Source organism: Aedes albopictus, chromosome 2 (assembly GCF_035046485.1).
Source record: "Aedes albopictus strain Foshan chromosome 2, AalbF5, whole genome shotgun sequence".
NCBI lineage: Eukaryota > Metazoa > Arthropoda > Insecta > Diptera > Culicidae > Aedes > Aedes albopictus.
Genome location: NC_085137.1, coordinates 293,712,552 through 293,730,802, shown reverse-complemented (window position 1 = coordinate 293,730,802; position 18,251 = coordinate 293,712,552). Strand labels below are relative to the sequence as shown.

The 18,251-nt window shown below is 40.5% G+C and overlaps 1 protein-coding gene across 1 annotated transcript in view; it reads left to right on the top strand.

Moving 5' to 3' along the window:
• LOC109414244 (uncharacterized) overlaps positions 1-18,251 on the top strand; it is a 93,012-nt gene that overhangs the window by 26,068 nt on the left and 48,693 nt on the right. Inside the window, exons 2-3 of the mRNA XM_019688055.3 lie at positions 10,083-10,210; positions 10,292-10,579. Of these exons, the coding sequence (XP_019543600.1) occupies positions 10,083-10,210; positions 10,292-10,579 (416 nt within the window). The remainder of the gene's footprint in view (positions 1-10,082; positions 10,211-10,291; positions 10,580-18,251) is intronic.

Genomic DNA, 18,251 nt, shown 5'->3' with positions numbered 1-18,251 from the left:
TGTAGAAATTCCTGGGGTAATTCCTAGATAAGTTCCTGGAGAAATTCCTAGAGGTATTCCTTTGGGAATTCCCGGAGGAATTTCTAAAGAAATCCCTGGATAAATCACTAGAAAATTTCCTGGAGGAGATTTTAGTGCAAATCCTGGAGGAATGCCTGTAGCAATTCCTTGCCTTGCTGTTTTTGTATTCTATGAATAAACATCACAAAATTTAACCATTCATCCAAGCTTGTTATTTGGTTAAATTGTTATTTTGGATAAGATTGAAGTAGATCTCTTGGAGAAATACTTGGCGAAATTTCCTGTGATTCTCAAGAAAAAAAAGGTTGGATAATTGTGGATAAAAACCTCAATTATTAAAATAGTCTAGAGAATAGTTTTTTTTATATTTTTTCTGGAACACTTGAGTTATTGACAATCTTCGGCTTGAATTTAAAAAAAATCTGTCGGCTAGGGGGGGCACGCCCCCCCCCTGCCCCCCTCTGGCTACGCCCTTGCCTCCATGGATTACACCGGGAATTTGTTCAGAAGTTCCTCTAGGAATTCCTCCAGGATTCTCTCTAGAGATTTTTCCAGGAATTGCTCCAGAGATTCCTTCAGGAGTTCCTTCAGGTATTTCTCCAAGGACGCCTTCAGAAATTTCCCTAAGATTTCTTCTTAGATTTCTTCAGACATTTTTCTAGGGATCCCTTCCAGAATTCCTCCGGAGATTTCTCCTAATTCTCTCAAGAGATTTCTTCGGAAATTTCTCTAAAGATTCCTGCCAGAATTTATCCAGGAATTACAGGTATAATTTCAGAAATTCCTCCAGAGATTGCTCCGGGAATTCTTCCAGGATATGGCAGGAATTCTCTTCAAAGATTCATTCAGTAGTTCCTTCAGAAATTTCAGAAATTCTTCAATCATCTTTTCCAGGGATGTACGGAAGAATTTCTCCAGGATTATCTGATGATTTTTTTTAATAACTTCAAGAATCTGTAGAGGAATTCCTCCAGCTTTTTTCAAAAATTCCATTAGTGGAGCGGACTTGATGTGGGAAGACATTATGTAGACATTTTGAAAAAAATCTTCGGACGGGTTTCGGGCCTTAACGTACAGGGGATGGCCAAAATGTTTGGGATAGGCAACTTTTTTTCTCTCGCAAAAAAAGTTCAACATGCTATAACTTTTTATAGAGCGCATCAAAAAATCTCAAATTTTGACTATTTGTCAACCTATTATATGTGCATCATTGGTACAAGTTTGGGCTCGATTGATAAATCTTTCGCAAAGTTAGAACCGTTCGGGTAAAACACTATTTTTGAGACAACTCATTTTTGAGCTGTCATATCTAGGAAACCGGTGAACCGAATTGAATGAAATTTTGAACGTACACTAACAATATGTAAATGCTTCACAAACTATTAAAACATAGGTACTTTTTAAACATTGAAAAAAGTTTTCATGGATTGACACTTCTTGGATTTTTCTCGAAAAAATGTATTTTTTTCAAAACAATGTCAATAAATTTTAGTGTTGATATCCAAAGATTTTCCACTTCTGTTCTCAAATTATCTCTAATCAGATATATTAGAGCCTATTTAGATTGAAGGAAGAACACATTTAATAATTTTTGTGAGGTATTGTAAATTTGACTTATTTTCCTCTATATGGGTAAAAATTTCAACCCGGTATAACTTAATTCGCCGTGAGAAAATATAACATTTTATAACGTCGTATTAAGTATCAATATATTGTTGATAAACGTTAAAAAGTTCATTCAATTCGGTTCACTGGTTTCCGAGATATGGCAGTTCAAAAATGAGTTGTCTAAAAAATAGTGTTTTATCCGAACGGTTCTAACTTCGCGAAATATTAATCAATCGAGCCTAAATTTGTACCAATGATGCACATATAATAGGTTGACAAACAGTCAAAATTTGAGATTTTTTGATGCACTCAATGAAAAGTTACAGCACGTTGATTTTTTTTTTGTGGGAGAAAAAAAGTTGCCTATCCCAAATATTTTGGCCATCCCCTGTATTATACAAAATACAACAGCATGACTGCTGAATGGTTAAATAATTGTTTAGAATATAATGTTATTATATGCGAAGTATATTATTTTTTTCTGAAAAACAGCAAAAACGCACTTGGATATTCTGAATATTAAAAAAAACTTCAACGTTCTCAGCCATTAATATAAAAATCAAAAACCCAAAAAATTAGGAAATGCATCCAGTTTCGCCAGAGTAGATTCTTAGTTTGTCTCATTTTTGATCGAATGTATTCAGGCTTGATTCGCTATATACCAACCGAAGTGATGAAACAAAACATTCGGACCTTACTGCAGAATTGTTTGAAGCTGGTTCCTTCCTCCAAAGAATTAGTGCCACTCGAAAAGACATCTTCATATGAATATAATGAAATATTGTAGTTTGTATTCTTATCGTTTTTGATTATCAATAAACACTGCAGAGGGGTGTTTTTCTGGGCTACATATCCGAAAATATTCCCAAGTTCCAACCAGAGCGATTGATGTTGATTTTAGGATGCTTTAATTATGGTAAATAATTCAATTTATTACTGCTCTAATTAATTGGTGAAATGGCGTATTCAAAGATACAATTTAAAAAACTAAACAGACAACTCTACACGAATTGATATTTTCATCACTCAATGCAAACACAATTAATGAAATTTTAAATAATGCTATTCGCAGTACATATTTTTGCTTATTAATCATAATCGCTCTGATTGTGACAAAAATATCTCAAGGCACCAAATGGAGGGCTTTTTGTAACAAAAAATATATGTCAGAGGTAGGTAAGTATAAGCACTTGTAATCGTTGACATTCTCGTTTGCATCACCAAAATCGAATGTGCATTAGAACATTTTATATTAAAAGTTCTTAAACAGTTTATGGACGATTCTTACATATAATTAGAAAAAAATTAAAAAGGTTCCCCATGTCCTCCCAAGTTGCGAGGTGACGCATGAGGTTCATTCTTATAAAGTTAGGGACTTTCACTTTAGAAAGAACTTTTGAAATAGTTCTTGGTCGATTCTCACATGCAAATAGGAATGACAAAGTTAAAAAGGTTCCCCATGTCCTCCCAAGTCGCGAGGTGACGCATGAGACTTCTTTTTATAAAGTTTAGGACTTTCACTAAAAACATTTGAAAAAGTTCTTGGTCGATTCTTACATGCAATTAGAAACGACAGAGTTAAAAAGGTTCACCATGTTCTCCCAATTCGCGAGGTGACGATAAAGTTAAGGACTTTCACTTAGAACTTTTGAAATAATTCTTGGTCGATTCTTACATGCAATTAGATACGACAGGGATAAAAAGGATCACCATGTCTTCCCAAGTCGCGAGGTGACGCATGAGATTCCTTTTTATAAAGTTAAGGACTTTCACTTAAAACTTTTGAAGTAGTTCTTGGTCGATTCTCACATGCAAATAGGAATGACAAAGTTAAAGACGTTCACCATGTCCTCCCAAGTCGCGAGGTGACGCATGAGATTCCTTTTTATAAAGTTAAGGACTTTCACTTAGAACTTTTGAAATAGTTCTTGGTCGATTCTTACATGCAAATAGGTGACGCATAAGATTCCTTGTTAAGGACTTTCACTTGACACTTTAAAAATAGTTCTTGGTCGATTCTTACACTTACATGCAATTAGAAACGATAGGGTTAAAAAAATTCACCATGCCCTCCCAAGTCGCGAGGTGACGCATGAGACTTCTTTTTATAAAGTTAAGGACTTTCACTAAGAACATTTGAAAAAGTTCCTTGGTCGATTCTTACATGCAATTAGAAACGACAGAGTTAAAAAGGTTCACCATGTCCTCCCAATTCGCGAGGTGACGATAAAGTTAAGGACTTTCACTTAGAACTTTTGAAATAATTCTTGGTCGATTCTTAAATGTAATTAGATACGACTGGGATAAAAAGGTTCACCATGTCTTCCCAAGTCGCGAGGTGACGCATGAGATTCCTTTTTATAAAGTTAAGGACTTTCACTAAGAACATTTGAAAAAGTTCCTTGGTCGATTCTTACTTGCAATTAGATACGACAGGGATAAAAAGGTTCACCATGTCCTCCCAATTCGCAAGGTGACGATAAAGTTAAGGGCTTTCACTTAGAACTTTTGAAATAATTCTTGGTCGATTCTTACTTGCAATTAGATACGACAGGGATAAAAAGGTTCACCATGTCCTCCCAATTCGCGAGGTGACGCATGAGATTCCTTTTTATAAAGTTAAGGACTTTCACTTGAATAAAAATAGTTCTTGGTCGATTCTTACATGCAATTAGAAATGACAAAGTTAAAAAGGTTCACCATGTCCTCCCAAGTCGCGAAGTGACGCATGAGATTCCTTGTTATAAAGAAAAGGATTTTCAGATAAAACTTACATGTACTTAGAAACGACAAGGCCTTAATACGCTCACCATGTCTTCCCATAAGTCGCGATGTGACGCGTGGGATTTCTATTTTAGTAAGAAATTTTGAAAAAGTCCATGGTCGATTCTTACATGTTATTAGAACGAAAAATTTTAAAAGGTTCAGCATGTCCTCCCAATTCGCGAAGTGACGCATGAGATTCCTTGTTAAGGACTTTCACTTGGAACTTTAAAAATAGTTCTTGGTCGATTCTTACATGCAATTAGAAAGGACAGGGATAAAAAGGTTCACAATGTCCTCCCAGGTTGCGTAATGACGCAAAGCACTTTAAATTTCTGGAACCACTTAAGTGATCCATTACATATTCTATTATGTATATCAGATTTTTTGACTTAGAAGGTTCGCCATGTCCTGCCAGGTTGCGTGGTGACACAAAGCACTTTGAATTAATAGAATCACTCTTAGTGCTCCATAAGATATTCGGATTGGCGATCCAAAGCTTTATCCACAATCCGCAAGGCTAACTGAAGACCCTCGGTAACCAAATGTCCAATCTAAATAAGATGGAAAAGCGTTTTACAAGGATGTTGTAGCTTTCATTTGGAGCTTAAAGGTCCCAAATCGGTTGACGGACGGCTGAGAAATTTATTTTGATACGCTTGGTCAAAAATCACTCAAAAAGTTATGTTGTATTACTTCCAAGTACTCTTCGAAAGATATCTCAGTAACCAAAATGTCCAATCGAAATAAAATTAAATAGTGTTCTACTAGGATGTTGTATCTTTTATTTTGGTACTAAGAGAACCAAAATCGGTTGACAGACGGCTGAGAAACATCTGAGTTAATTGGTAATTATATAAGACTCGGGCTTCGGATCGAAAGTCGGTTTTTCGAACGATCTTTATACCTTTTTATGTGTAAGAAGGGTAGAAAGGAAATATGGCTCATTGACATTCTTTCAGAGGAATTCTCGTTTTATTTTGACAAAGGTATAAAGGTCTGTGCCGCATTCATAATTTTCATTTACATACCCGGTATTGATTTTCTACCTTACATTTGCTTTTTGATACACTCCTTAATGCTCAGCTGGTCCATTCCGATAAGCAGTGTCCCGTAAACGTACTGAGCATCATGAACGCAGTCTGTTCCTTTCCGATCACTTGCCCAACTCCTACGCATTAGTCTCCGCGGTGAGTGAGCGGTGCTCCGTCAATATGTGGAGGCGCTCCCCGATCGCCAACATGCCGAGGTCCGCCGGGAATGTCCCCCCTCGAGTTGAAGCTGGTTCTCTTCGGATTGTTCCTCCGCGGGAGATGCGACCACCTCGACGCCGGTGTGTAGTTCATCCTCGATGGACTCTTTGCTTCGGCAGATTGATCGGAAGGAGAACCCACTTGAAACGAGGTCCCTTGCGGCTGTTGGCGCCGTTCAGCTGATCGCCTGAGTCCGCGCTCTTTGCTCGACCGTGATCTCCCTCGACGGAGAGCTGTTTGGAACTTGTTGCTAAGATTACGGTGTGGCGGGTGATTCTACGTGCGTGGCGTATGTCATGCCGTTGCTGCTGGAGGGTGAGATTTCGGCGCCGCGGAAGCTGACTGGTGCTGGTTTGATGACTGCTGGACTGGATGCGGGTTGTTCACTGGTGGTTGTGGGCTTTGCCGGATCTAGGGTGGGCGCTACGGAAACTGCTGGCTTAGCAGCCCCTCGCACAGCTTCCGGCTTTTTCGCTGTTTCACTTGATTTGAATTCGTCAAGACGCACATCCTCATTATTTACAAACAACTGGATGCAGGAAAACCAAACTCAGACGAGGACGTGCACCGTGCAGAAAAGACAACCTCCTTCCAAATGCATTTTCAAGCTATAGAATATATTAATTTTTCAAGAGGATTTTGTACAAGGGGTTGGTCACTCGGCACAATGTGCCCGGGCACACTTCGGCACACTCGCCGGCACACTTCGGCACACTTCGGCACACTCGTCGGCACGCTCTCACACTTGCTTATAAGCATAAGTGCATGCATTAAATTAAATGGGAGCACTGTCATTTTCTGTCACTGCGACTGCTGCAGCTAGAGTTAAAAGTAAACAGAACGTTGGTCAGAATTTAAGAAGTTTTAGTTCGTCTCTTGAAATATTATTATTGAACGACAAAGTATTGTCGGAACCAGCCTAAATTAAAAAATGGACCACTCCGTAATAGATATGGTAAGTACGTACATGATTTTTGCTATCCAATATGGTCAAATTGACTCAAAAGACTCTTGCCAGTTGTAGATCATTTTACTGCAGAGATCGGAAAGGATTGATGCATTGTGGAATGTAAATCCTGTTCAAAATATGTTCAATGGAATAATATTTATCACTTCTGTTTATTTTAGGATTTTTTCTGGACCGAACTAGAAAAGTATGGCGCAGTAAACGTGTATCTCAAACGTATGCTCAAATAATTAAACGACCTGTGCAGTCAAAATCTAGCGAGACTGGAGCGAGAAACAATCATACTCATTGAGGAGAATATGCGTAGGATGGTAGAGAGCCTAAAAGAAGCTTCAGCAGGAGGAATTCCTTTGAGAGATATTTATGGGAGGAATCACGCATTGCAACCCGAGAACTTCCAGTTTACTGAATGAGAAACATATAAATTGATTTAAAAAGGAACAGCGAGCTCATTTGAATAATTAAAAGTTTATTTTAAAATACTACAAAAACGTCTTTTTTTTTCTTTGCACAAAACAACATCTAGCTAATTGGGTTCTTTAGGGGTATCCAGATTATTGCATAATCGGAATCTCCGTCCAAAATTAGTCGAAAACCAAAATTTCATCATTTTTGGTGATCTAGAACTATTTTTAAAATGCGTTTAAAGTTTGTATGGAGAAAATTTTTTGGTCGGGGTGAAATGTCACTTTATCGATTGAACTGTCATTCTATCCACGTAAATTAAAACTGTTTTGTTTATTTAACCATCAAAACAAAGGAATTGGAACGCAATAAAATCATCTAATACTCAGAAAAATGAGCTCTTTCGATTAGGCTAAAGAAAATGGCAATATTTAATTCACTAAACAACCCAATTGATAAATGGATTGCTTTCCTCTCGACAAAACTAGGCCGGGTTTACTAGCTGAGCAAGGTTTGGATTTACTTCTTCAGTGGTTCTTCGACCGCTCTCTAATGGTGGTGTCCAAATGATCAGGAACAGCGGCAGCAGGGTTCCCGGGACCAGCAGAGCCAGGTCAGTGTTCATCAGTCCAGTTACACTCTCTTGCTGGAAGCGGTCTCAGGAGATTTTAATAGTTATGTATGCCGTTCAATGGCCTCCATGCCCGACGTTGTGCGTCAGTTCCAGCAGCTGAGAATAGTAGCCGCATACAGAAACATCCCTGCCGAAAACAGTATCGAGATGCCGGTGGAATTCACGGACTTCATGGTTCGCTTCTGCGTACTTCCAATTCCAAAGAATATCAGCAACCGAGAGTAGCAGCGAGAAGAGCAGCAGGTGCTTCCATACGCCATGTCGTTCAATTTCTTCATCCTTTAGAAATCCATCTACTCCAAAAGCTGCGGGAGCTTATGTGAAAAAAGTTGCCTCGAGACCCACTTTGTCAGCCATGGTGTGAACCACCGATTGAACCGTGGCAGTCTGCGTGACTAGAAATCGGCTCTTCCGTGGTGATCCAACAAAATCATTAACTCGAATCCCAGCACCAGCTATTTATCATAGACGAGTGCCAGAATGATGACTGTGGCTATCAGTGGTGCTGCTGCGAAGAACGACACATCCTACACTCCTGAAACAAAATAACACTGCATTTGAACACTTTCAATGAATCACATAGTAGTTTTTATGAGTAGTTTTATCGTGAGTTTTACGGTTTTCGTAATCATAGCTAATGCAAAATACCTTCGTCACACCTGATATATTTTTTTTGTTTACATGCTGGTCGTCACGAAACACCTAAATTTGGAATGGTTGCCAGATACACAAAAACAAATTTACTTGACAATCTCTGCACGCTAAATGTGTACGGCACAAAATCGGGCACAATTGGGCACAGCACTGGCACGACCGGCACAGTTCGGCACAGTACCGGCACAGTTCGGCACAGTACCGGCACATTGAAGACAAAAGTAGATGTGCTGAGCGACCAACCCCTTGATTTTGTATAATAAATCAACAGTTTCAAAATCAATTAACTGTATAGCATCTAATTGGGTTGAGGTCACATAAATATTTACCGTTTTATGACAATTACGGTCAATTTTAATGTAATTACTGACAAAATAATTGAAAGTGATCAAATCATTTATTTGAGTGTTTCGTGCTTTGACATTTTATTTTCACGTGAGAAAGAAAAGGACGGAAATAATGTTTACTTGACGAGGGGGGGCCCTGATGAATACGCTGAAAAAATCGTGATCAAAATAAAGGGAAATGTGCTAGTACTTCATGAAAAATTCTATTCCCGAGAACCATGATTTTTTATCGGATTCCTTCGCAGTAAGTGGTCTGTAAATAAGTTTGTGTTCGAACTCTCGAATTGCAGAGAAAATAGGTAGAGGAGCGAAGAGTGAACAGCCGCCAGAACGGCAACACTTTTTCTGTTTTGATTTCATCGCTCGGATGCTGGCAACTGCAGCAAAGCAGATTAATCCACCCATCGAAGGTAGTGCCTATCTCGCATACCGCATTTGAAAACTATTTATACTGTTGTTTTATTAACTAGACATCATAGGCGCCAACTTAGGGGGGGGGGCAAGCATGGTTTTGCCCCCCCAATAATTGACGATATTTATTGATTTTTCGATTTTCCCATACAAATAATCCGAAAAACCAGGCTTTGCCCCCCCAATAATTTGACCAAGTTGGCGCGTCTGCTAGACATTATCAAACTGATGTTCCAAAATGGAACAATTTTCATTAATTCAAGGAATCAATGTTGTTTGCACTGTCATCCATGATATTTGGAAACTTTGGTGAAAATATGTTTGAAACGAATGCAACACTTATCTTTACTTATGCGGCGTTCATCAAGGTTTGTTGATTGTGTTCGATAGGATACCAGTTTGACGGTTCGATAAGGCATTTTTGGCTTCACACTATTCGCTTCTCTACCTATTTTCTCTGGTTATTGTTATTCCTTTACGTGTTAAAACTTATACACATGCATGCGATTTGTTGAATATAACTTTATTTACAAGTATCGGATCACTTTGTGGTCTACGACAAAGTTTTTCAGAACACATCCTAGGCTATATTATTTTACATCATCGGTTAAAAAGTTTCAGACAAACGTTTTCAACTTATGACAAAAATGCAAAAAAAATGTTTTCTCATACAAAATCCCATACAAATTTCAATTGCAATGCGTAAAGTGTAGACGCAACCAATTGTGCTCAAATTTTGCACAGAAACTCAGGACACGAAATTAAACCAAAAAAAAAACGTTGATCTGAGAAATCGGTTCCAATGACCCACGCTAATAAATATATCGTCCCATACCCGTGATATTTTATCAAAATCAATAAAAATCTTTTTCGATAATAACTGCGAATTTCTGCCAAGATAACGTAAAAATCGTGCTCTAATAGCTTGTGCTATTTTTGCGCCGAAACTCGATAAAGTTCAGTAAAACTGCAGTAAACCAGTAATCCCTCAACTAATCCTTACACATTCTTGATTACAGGTGTCGGAAAGACGAGCCTGGTGGTGAGATATGTTTCCAACGTGTACACAAAAGAAATTTCACCGACGATAGGTGCGTCATTTTTCACATGCAAAGTCAACCTGGAAGATTTCAAAGTCAAAATGCAGGTAAGGAGCGCCACGAAGCGTGGCATATCTCTTTATCGAAATGTTTATGTTTATGAATGATGTTGCTTTTTGTTGTTTTAGGTCTGGGATACAGCGGGGCAGGAACGGTTCAAAGCGATGGCACCGTTGTACTATAGGAATGCAAACGCAGCCTTGTTGGTGTTCGATCTGACGCAGTACAACTCGTTTGTCGAAATCAAATCGTGGGTTCAGGAGCTGCAGCGAAACGTGCAGGAACCGATGGTGCTCTCGCTGGTTGGTAACAAGCTCGACCTGGAGGAGAAACGTGCAGTTTCCCGGGAAGAAGCTGCCCTTTATGCTACCTCGATTGGGGGTAACTATTTCGAAACCTCTGCACTGCAGGATCAGGTGAGTCAAAAAATATATCTTCGTTGAAGCAGGGCCCCTATAGTTACAGCTGTAAAGGCGTGGGTATTCAGCATGACCATACCGAGGGTGATGCGTTTAATTCCCGGTTGGTCGAGAAACTTTTCGTAAAGTAAATTTCTTGATTTCCTTGTGCATAGAGTATCTTCGTGTCTGCCACACGATATACATATGCAAAATGGTCATTGGCAGAGGAAGCTGTTGTGGAAGTGTTCATAGAATACTAGAAACTGGCTGAGAAATAGGCTTTGTCTTAGTGAGGATGCACCGCAACTTAACCTTCCCTCTAACAGATACCCTATTAATTAACACTGCAAAAAGTTGTGTTCACGGTCTCTGTTTTCCTTGGACCATGGTGGGGACCCCGAAGACCCCTATCCATACTTGGGCTTGGGTCCTACCTATCGTATGCGTGATAATGTTTGCACCATCGTACAAATAAGGTTCTCATATCACCTGCACATACAATGTCTTGGTTTCCTTTGCATGCATGTAAATTCTAACTCATATCATAGTAGGCTGCGGGTAAAAAAATCCGATTTCTTTTGTTTAAAATTTGCACCATGAAGAGGTGGCAGCGGAAGTCGGGATTTGCCCAAGCGCAGACATTTCAGGAGTGTTCAGGTGGACCGTAAAACGGTCTTAGACCGAAAAAAAGCAAGGGCAATTATTCCCGAAGGTGTCCACTCGTTGTCCAAGGTTAGCATGGATTACGAAGGCTATCGCTGCCATCATAAAGAAAATTTGGGCGAATTATGTGCGCTCAATGAGAAAAATGGCAAAGAAACGCGTAATCAGTGACTTAACGGCACGGCAGATCGAAAAGAAAAATTACGGTGGCCTTGGTGATCCTTCACTCAGCCAAATAACCTTAAGATTTCCATAAGGCCCAACTTATGAAACGGCCTTTAAATAATTCATAATGATTCGGATGAATTTCATAAGGCCACTCTATGACGTAAAATCGTCTCACAGCTTGGCTTTTATTCATGTTTAGCAACATGGTATTCCCAAGCGTCGGTAGCCGTGTGGATAAAACACGGGCTCGGTGATCCCAACGTTCATGGATCGAATCCAGTCTGCTTCATTTTAAGATTTTTTTGTTCTTTTCATAAGTTTATCTTATGAAATTTGTCATAGTAAGCACGATAAATTTTCATAAGGTATTCTTATGCCATCCATAAGAATTAGTTATAGCAAATTTTCATAAGGCATTTTGATGAATTTCGCTAGTTTTTTTCGCTGAGTGTTCGACCATAGAAAAAAACTCACATAAAAACCAATGACATCCAGGAGCTACGAGTAGCGCCTTATAAGAAAGTCTTGAATTTGCCCGAAGGCAACATCCGTTTTTTCGTTCTCCGACGAACTATCGATCCTGTACCTAATTCCAGAATCAATAGTTATATTAAAATTAGTTTGTGTGTTAATGTCTACACCATTAAACAATGTCAAAATAAAAAATAAATAACTCAAAAATTTTGATTTTTGACTGTGACATTACAACGGACACTTTTCGACAATTGCGCGTGGACAAATTACGAGCTAGATTGCCACTTAAGTGTCAAACTAAGAAAATCAACATTTTTTGTTCACAGCCTACTATGATATGAGTTAGAGCTTGAATGCCAGCAAAGAAAACCAATACTGCCCATAATCGCATAACAGCAACATTCGACAAAAGTAGGCATTGGAGAAAATGGAACCCAAAGTTGCAACTTTAGATGGTATGGAAATGAATCGAAATTCTAAAAATCTCCCATAAATTTGTCATCTATCGTATACCAATAAAATTTTCTACAGCACTTCCTGTATGCTGGGGGAATTGTCTAAAAATAAATCAGACTTAAGTATGATTGATGTCACGCTTTAAAGCCAGTCTATTTTCCTAATGTGACTGTTATGCGGTCACATTGGTCAATGAGACAAAATGACTTGATATTTTTTTCATAAATCCTAGAACAAACTTGATTTTTTTTTATTCAGGTGGTCGAAAACACTTGTGATTTGATGATGATCCCCGATGTTAACTCAATACCGGAAAAATATGCAAATGTTACAAATATGCAGTTATGGGCAGAATATATTGTATTCACAAGTAAAACTCGAACGTTATTTTACGATGGTGCAAACATTATCACGCATACGGTAGTAGCCTGCCTCCACGGTAACGTTGAGTTTTACCGCAGGCACTGGTATGGCCTGCGTAATTGACTTACGATCCCTGAGCTACCTTTTGGTTGCGACTGACCTAGCTACTCTTTTATAGTTCCCAGACAATGCACAATGGGTCCAGAGCCGTATTTACGAAGACAAAAATGTTTGTGCCTAAACCACAAGTTTTAGATACATGGTGTCTTTGGGAAACTTTCTTCTTATTTTTCGACCTTTTTTCTCATTATTGTGAAATTAGGGTGATCCCTCTAGCTTCGCTGATCCAAACATCTGCTTTTTAATAGTTTTATGTACGTTCACAAAATGTTCTACAAAGTTGTAAAAGAACTTATTTAGAGCAAGTTTGCCGAAGAAACCATTATTCTATCTCTTATGGTTCCTAACTTATAATTTTTTAACAGATTCATGTTAGGGTGATCCATGAATTTCAGTTTTCCTGAAATAACTATTAATTCGTTAGTTTCCCGTAAATACTTTGTTCCGAGCACTTTTAGAACTATCAACGACGCATATTTTTTCCAAAGAGCTCAAAGTTCTAACTCTCATAGTTAAAAAGATATTGGCATTTTTCTTCGAAAAATCACTTTTTTTTTTAAATATCATATCTCAAAAAGGAGCAAATGAATTTTCAATCTCCCGGTTGCATTGGAAAGATCGTACTCTGTTCTATTTATGGTGAAAAAACTGTAGGTACCTTTTTTGATTAAAGCTTTTTATTGAATTTTGAAAATACGATTTTTTTTCATGGAAAAGCAGTTGTAACTTTGAAAATCGATGAGATACAAACTTGGCGTCTTCGACAAAATTGTGAGTTTTTGGCTGCTATAAAAGTGCCCAGAACAAAGTATTGCGAAAAAAACAACACATCTAATTATATTGAGTAAAAACAGATTTTCATATGAAAAATGACACATTTCAAGCAAATTCAACTCGTCTTTGTTAGATAGATCAAAGTAGCTTGGTAAATGGTCATCCATTTCATAGCAGAACCAATGTTTGTTTATACTGTCATCACCATTTAGGCACAATGTTGATAAGATATTGTAAATCATGTAACCTTGATAGGCTTTTACGTTAACCTAAACATATACTAGTGATTGACATTTTCACTATCCATGCATTGAAGTGATGGGGGTGGAAGCTCAGGTAAAATATTATCTCCTGGGCGCCCATTAAAAACACCACCCCCGGCGAAGACTGGCGCTCGAGCCTAGCTATTTAGCACTGTAGTTGGAGGAAATGCCAATGCAGAAGCCGTAGCTTCCGGGAAGGTAAGCCCAGCTCCCTGGGTTAGTGGGTTGGTGTCAGGCCCTGCGAGCCAGCCGTAAAAAAGACTAGCACCGGAAAATCAACAAGAGAAGAATGCGAACCGATACCAATGGCGACGACCACAGCGACGAAAAGGGACTTGCGATTGGAAGCTCGGTACGTGGAACTGCAGATCTCTCAACTTCATCGGGAGCACCCGCATACTCGCCGATATACTGAAGGATCGCGGGTTCGGAATCGTAGCGCTGCAGGAGGTGTGTTGGACAGGATCTATGGTGCGAACGTTTAGAGGTAATCATACCATCTACCAGAGTTGCGGCAACACACGTGAGCTGGGAACAGCTTTTATAGTGATGGGCGACATGCAGAGGCGCGTGATCGGTTGGTGGCCGATCGACGAAAGAATGTGCAGGTTGAGGATCAAGGGCCGATTCTTCAACATTAGCATAATAAACGTGCACAGCCCTCACTCCGGAAGCACTGATGATGACAAAGACGCATTTTACGCGCAGCTCGAACGCGAGTACGACCGCTGCCCAAGCCACGACGTCAAGATCATCATAGGGGATCTAAACGCTCAGGTAGGCCAGGAGGAGGAATTCAGACCGACGATTGGAAAGTTCAGCGCCCACCAGCTGACGAACGAAAATGGCCTACGCCTCATCGATTTCGCCGCCTCCAAGAACATGGCCATTCGTAGCACCTTCTTCCAGCACAGCCTCCCGTATCGTTACACCTGGAGATCACCACAACAAACGGAATCGCAAATCGACCACGTTCTGATTGATGGACGGCACTTCTCCGACATTATCGACGTCAGGACCTATCGTGGCGCTAATATCGACTCCGATCACTACCTGGTGATGGTTAAACTGCGCCCAAAACTCTCCGTTATTAACAACGTACATTACCGGCGGCCGCCCCGGTACGATCTAGAGCGACTGAAGCAACCGAATGTCGCCACCGCATACGCGCAGAATCTCGAAGCAGCGTTGCCGGACGAGGGTGTGCTCGATGTGGCCCCTCTAGAGGACTGCTGGAGTACAATCAAAGCAGCCATCAACAACGCAGCTGAGAGCACTATCGGGTACGTAGAACGGAGTCGACGAAACGATTGGTTCGACGAGGAGTGCAGAGCGGTTCTGGAGGAGAAGGATGCAGCGCGGGCGGTAATGCTGCAGCATGGAACCCGACAGAATGTGGAGCGATACAGACAGAAGCGGAAGCAGCAGACCCGTCTCTTCCGGGAGAAAAAGCGCCGCCTGGAAGAAGCGGAGTGCGAGGAAATGGAACTGCTGTGCCGTTCACAGGAAACACGCAAGTTCTACCAGAAGCTCAACGCATCCCGCAAAGGCTACGTGCCGCAAGCCGAAATCTGCAGGGATAAGGACGGGAGCCTCCTGACGGACAAACGTGAGGTGATCGAAAGGTGGAAGCAGCACTTCGACGAGCACCTGAATGGCGAAGAGAATGTAGGCACGGAGGACCAAGGCAGCGGAGGAAATGACTATGTTGGTGCAGCAGAGGACGGGAACGAACCAACTCCCACGCTGAGGGAAGTTAAGGATGCCATCCACCAGCTGAAAAACAACAAAGCGGCTGGTAAGGACGGTATCGCAGCGGAACTCATCAAGATGGGCCCGGAAAAGTTGGCCACCTGTCTGCACCAGTTAGTAGTCAAGATCTGGGAAACCGAACAGCTACCGGAGGAGTGGAAGGAAGGGATAATCTGTCCCATCCACAAGAAAGGCGACAAGTTAATGTGTGAGAACTTTCGAGCGATCACCATTTTGAATGCCGCCTACAAAGTGCTATCCCAGATCATCTTCCGTCGTCTTTCACCTAAAGTAAATGAGTTCGTGGGAAGTTACCAAGCCGGTTTCATCGACGGCCGGTCGACAACGGACCAGATCTTCACCGTACGGCAAATCCTCCAGAAATGCCGTGAATACCAGGTCCCAACGCATCACCTGTTCATCGACTTCAAAGCGGCATACGACAGTATCGACCGCACAGAGCTATGGAAAATTATGGACGAGAACAGCTTTCCCGGGAAGCTGACTAGACTGATAAGAGCAACGGTGAGCTGGACGGTGTGCAGAACAGCGTAAGGATTTCGGGTGAACTATCCAGTTCATTTGAATCTCGACGGGGACTACGACAAGGTGATGGACTTTCCTGCCTACTATTCAACATCGCCCTGGAAGGTGTTATGCGACGAGCCGGGCTCAACAGCCGGGGTACGATCTTCACGAAATCCAGCCAATTTGTATGTTTTGCGGATGACATGGATATTATTGCTAGGACATTTGGAACGGTGGCAGAACAGTACACCCGCCTGAAACGTGAAGCAGCAAAGGTCGGACTGGTGGTGAATGCGGCTAAGACAAAGTACATGCTGGTAGGTGGGACTGAGCGAGACAGGACAAGCCTTGGCAGCAATGTTACGATAGACGGGGATACTTTCGAGGTGGTAGAAGAATTCGTCTACCTCGGTTCCTTGCTAACGGCTGACAATAACGTGAGCCGTGAAATACGAAGGCGCATCATCAGTGGAAGTCGTGCCTATTATGGGCTCCAGAAGAAACTGCGGTCAAAAAAGATTCACCCCCGCACCAAATGTACCATGAACAAGACGTTAATAAGACCGGTGGTTCTCTACGGGCACGAGACGTGGACGATGCTCGAGGAGGACATGCAAGCACTCGGAGTTTTCGAGCGACGGGTGCTAAGGACGATCTTCGGCGGCGTGCAAGAGAACGGTGTGTGGCGGAGAAGGATGAACCACGAGCTCGCTGCACTTTACGGCGATCCCAGCATCCAGAAGGTGGCCAAAGCCGGAAGGATACGGTGGGCAGGGCATGTTGCAAGAATGCCGGACAACAACCCTGCAAAGCTGGTGTTTGCAACGGATCCGGTTGGCACAAGAAGGCGTGGAGCGCAGAGAGCACGATGGGCGGACCAGGTGGAGCGTGATCTGGCGAGTGTTGGGCGTGACCGACGTTGGAGATCTGCAGCTGCAAATCGAGTATTATGGCGGCAAATTGTTGATTCAGTATTATCATGAATTTGATGTTAACTAAATAAATGAATGAATGACATTGAAGTGATGAAATTGAAATTAAATTGATGGAAATCAGCTAAAATCACATTTTAAATTGAGTTCATTGACGAATTATGGATTATAAGCAAATTTAAATATTTTCGACATGGTTACTTCGATCTATCTAACAAAGACTAGTCAAGTTTGCTAAAATTGTTCCGCTTTCCATATGAAAATCTGTTTTTACTCAATATAATTTTATGTGTTGATTTTTTCGCAATACTTTGTTCTGGGCACTTTTATAGCAGCCAAAAACTCACAATTTTGTCGAAGACGCCAAGTTTGTATCTCATCAATTTTCAAAGTTACAACTGCTTTTCCATGAAAAAAATCGTATGTTCAAAATTCAATAAAAAGCTTTAAACAAAAAAGGTACCTACAGTTTTTTCACCATAAAAAGAACAGAGTACGATCTTTCCAATGCAACCGGTAGATTGAAAATCCATTTGCTCCTTTTTGAGATATGACATTTTGAAAAAAAGTGATTTTTCGAAGAAAAATGCCAATATCTTCTTAACTATGAGAGTTTGAACTTTGAGCTCTTTGGAAAAAAATATGCGTCGTTGATAGTTCTAAAAGTGCTCTGAACAAAGTATTTACGAGAAACGAACGAATTAAAAGTTATTTCAGGAAAACTGAAATTCATGGATCACCCTAACATGAATCTTTTAAAAAGATATAAGTTAGAAACCATAAGAGATAGAATAATGGTTTCTTCGGCAAACTTGCTCTAAATAAGTTCTTTTACAACTTTGTAGAACATTTTGTGAACGTACATAAAACTAATAAAAAGCAGATATTTGGATCCGCGAAACTAGAGGGACCACCCAAATTTCACAATAATGAGAAAAAAGGTCGAAAAATAAGAAGAAAGTTTCCCAAAGACACCATGTATCTAAAACTTATGGTTTGGGCACAAACATTTTTGTCTTCGTAAACACGGCTCTGGACCCATTGTGCAATGTCGACGATAGCCGATGAAACGGAGTTTCAGAATCCAGACAAAAACAACCCTACACATCATCCTCACAAGATTGTCCATGTGAGATGTTAACGTGGAAGAAAATCTTGAACTCATCAGGTTGTGTTACTTTTCCCCAAATGTCG